At 66.3% G+C, this 3,307-nt stretch overlaps 1 protein-coding gene across 1 annotated transcript in view; it reads left to right on the top strand.

Moving 5' to 3' along the window:
* The window catches only part of CAPN15 (calpain 15), an 8,987-nt gene extending 6,588 nt beyond the window's left edge, over positions 1-2,399 (top strand). Inside the window, exons 8-11 of the mRNA XM_010840970.1 lie at positions 1-100; positions 263-429; positions 517-695; positions 766-2,399. Of these exons, the coding sequence (XP_010839272.1) occupies positions 1-100; positions 263-429; positions 517-695; positions 766-943 (624 nt within the window). The 3' untranslated portion in view covers positions 944-2,399. The remainder of the gene's footprint in view (positions 101-262; positions 430-516; positions 696-765) is intronic.
* Positions 2,400-3,307: the final 908 nt, after the last annotated feature.

Raw genomic sequence — 3,307 nt, 5'->3', positions numbered from 1 at the left:
TTCGTCAACTGTGATGTGATGCTGGAGCCTGGCGAGTATGCCGTGGTGTGCTGTGCCTTCAACCACTGGGGCCCCGTGCCCGGCCCACCCGCCCTGCAGGGTAGGTGACTGTGGCCGCTCAGCCCCAGGCCCCGCCCACACGGCCCCGGCCCCGTCCCACAAAGCCCAGACCCGCCCATGGCCCCCAGGCTCCGCCCACACCGTCCCTATTAGCTCGGGCCCGCCCTACACTCTCCCTCATTCTCTCCCTCCCTCCTTGCAGCCTCCAGCCCCTCAGCGGGGGCCCCACGCAGCACCCCAGATGCGCCCGGCCACGTGCTGGCCGTGTACAGCTCGAGGCTCGTCATGGTGGAGCCCGTGGAGGCCCAGCCGACCACCCTGGCCGACGCCATCATCTTGCTCACGGAGAGCAGGGGCGAACGGCACGAGGTGAGTGGGCGGGCGTGGGCCCTGGGGAGGCAGCAGGAGGTGGCTGCCCACGGCCCGCCCACCCACACCTGCACTGCCTGCGCCCAGGGCCGCGAGGGCATGACCTGCTACTACCTGACTCACGGCTGGGCGGGGCTCATCGTGGTTGTGGAGAATCGGCACCCCAAGTCTTACCTGCACGTACAGTGCGACTGCTCCGACAGCTTCAACGTGGTGTCCACGCGCGGCAGCCTGCGCACCCAGGACAGCGTGCCACCCCTGCACAGGTGCGCCCCGCCCCGCCCTGCCCCTGGCGGCCCGCTGGCCCCACAGGCCCTCACCGGCCCCCTCCCCCAGGCAGGTCCTGGTGATCCTGTCTCAGCTGGAAGGAAATGCTGGCTTCTCTATCACCCACCGCCTGGCGCACCGCAAGGCAGCACAGGCCTTCCTCAGTGACTGGACGACCTCCAAGGGCAGCCACAGCCCCCCACTCACGCCCGAGGTCGCTGGCCTGCACGGGCCCCGGCCGCTGTGACCTCCTTGCCCCCACCTGCCTGCCCCCACACGCACTTTATGAGGGAGACCCCAACACAGGACGCTTGAACCACAATCTCAGGACCCCCAGCCAGGGAGCTCCAGCTGTGGGCACAACTCCCCCGGCCCTCCCCCAACCCCTCCCTCCTGCCCAGGGCCTCCCAGCCACCCAGCAGATTACCTCGAACCCACCTCCAGCTCTAGGGGGACATGTGCCAGCCTCTCGGACCAGGCCACCTTGAGATCTGGCTCCAACCTCCAGGGTCAGGGTGAGGCTGCTGCTTATCCATGGGCCCGGGTCTCCTGCCCGGATCAGGCAGCCATGTGCTCCAAATCCAAATCTGGGCAGGTCAGAGGCCAGGACCCCAGAATGAGAGCAGGGACCACCCTTGTCGTAGGGGTCAGAGGTCAGGACTCCAGGGTGAGAGCAGGGACCATTTCTGTTTTGTGATCAGAGGCCAGGACCCTGAGGTGAGCAGGGACCACCCCCTTGTTGGGTCAGGCCAGGACCCCAGGGTAAAAGTAGGGACCACCTCTATTTTAGGGGGTCAAGGCCAGGGCCCAAGGATGAGAGCAGGGACCACCCCAGTTTGGGGAGGTCAGAGGTCAAGACCCCAGGGTGAGAGTAGGGATACCCCTTTGTGGCCAGAGGTTGAGAACCTTTCCTCAGTTTGCCCCCATATCCCACCTATCCGCCCCACCCCCCGCAAGCCCTCATGTGGCCAGCAGGGGTCCCTGGAGCCCCAGCAGGGTCCGAGGAGGCAGGTGCCTGGCAACTGTGGGCTGAACCAGGGTGGGGAGGGACACTATGCAATTCCTGGCATGCCAGCCAGGATCGAAGCCATGCCCTGGGCCGGGGCTGGGGTGGTGGTCAGGTGGTCCTGGGCCCAGCCCCGTGCTTGGCACCACCTGACCTGCAGGAGAAGCAGAGTCCCAGAGTCCCCCAGGCCGTGTCCAGGCACATGCAGGGTGGGCCCCAGCCCCGCACCCCTCCCCCCCTGAGCCAGCGTTCTCCCTGTGCTGCTCAGCCCTGAGCTCTGTGTCTGCCTGGGGACGACTAAGGCCGCTTTCTGGGTGCCCAGTCTCACTGCCCAGCAGCCCCTGGCAGCGAGTGGCCCTGCCCGTGGTCCCTCGCTTTCCGTGGGGCTTGCTGGGTGGGGGAGGGGCAGATTCACGCCTGGAGAAGCACTGGAGCCCCAGCCCCTTTGTACTCCTTCCGTTACTCTGAGTGGGGGGTCGCCCCTGGAGAAGCACCAGAAGCACTAGACCCCCACACCCGCCCCCTTTGTACTCCTCCTCGTACTCTGAGCTGTGAGTATTTTTAACCCTGTACATACGGCAGCTCTTCTGACGCAGAGACTATTTTATCAACGTCAGCGCCATCCCCGTAGGATGACCCCATGGGTGTTTCCAGACTCAGGCTCCGACGGACCAAATAAAGATGTTTTGTTTTGTAAGTTTGTTCTTGTCTATCTCTCCCCAGGGCCCCTGGCCCCTGGGCTCCTCTCTGGGACAGAGCTGTGCCCATCTAGGGACAGCCTCTCTGGGATGCCTGGGCAGGTACCCAGGCCTGCCTCCCAGGGAGCCTTCAGGGGCACCCTGCCATCGGCTGCCTGCACCCCAGGAAAGACAGGGCATCCAGCTGGGGCAGAGGCTCAGGCCCAACCCTGTGGTGGTTTGCAGACTGGTACCCATGAAGCCTCAGAAGGGCCATGCCCGTGCCGGGCTTTTCTTGGAGAGAGAGCTGTGTTCCAGGCACCTGTCTGGATTTGTCGGTCCTGGGCGGAGCAGAGGGAGAGTGGGGCTGGGAGATAGCCACCCTGTGCCCACTCCCTGCCAGGCTGGGTGGCGTGCGGCCTGCAGTCCCAGCCCAGGCTCTGTGTGGGGCCAGGCAGGCCAGCCTCCCAGCAAGAAGGGGGGCTGGGGTGCCGAGGCCGCACAGGGTGTAAGAGGCCTGTCTCGGGCCAGCCTATCGAATGTGAAAGCAATTAAAGCCACCAGCAGTGTTCGCTCCAGGCGGGCCTCGGGCGGCGGGGAGCTGCCACAACGCATCTCGGCTCAGCACCTGGAGACGCCCCCCACCCCACCTCCTGCTCCATCCGCGGCTGCGCGGCCACGCCGGACCTTGTCCTCCGGGGGCCGGGCTCCATCACCCCAGGGCGTCCCAGGGAGCCTGGGCCCGCATCGCTGCAGCCCTGAGACACCCAGGACATGAGAGCTGACGGGCCTGGGGGCTGCCTGCCTCCCTGTCAGCTGGCCTGGAGAGCCCGGCCTGTGCCCGCTCCCCTTGGACACCTTCCTCGGCAGGGAGGGCTGAGGGAATTAGGGGTCAGGGGCCCACGGGTAGGACACTTCTCGGGGACGC

This window comes from Bison bison, unplaced genomic scaffold (assembly GCF_000754665.1).
Source record: "Bison bison bison isolate TAMUID 2011002044 unplaced genomic scaffold, Bison_UMD1.0 scf7180017846849, whole genome shotgun sequence".
Classification (NCBI taxonomy): Eukaryota; Metazoa; Chordata; class Mammalia; order Artiodactyla; family Bovidae; genus Bison; species Bison bison.
The sequence above is the reverse complement of the archived record's forward strand: the minus strand, read 5'-3'. Positions and strand labels throughout refer to the sequence as shown.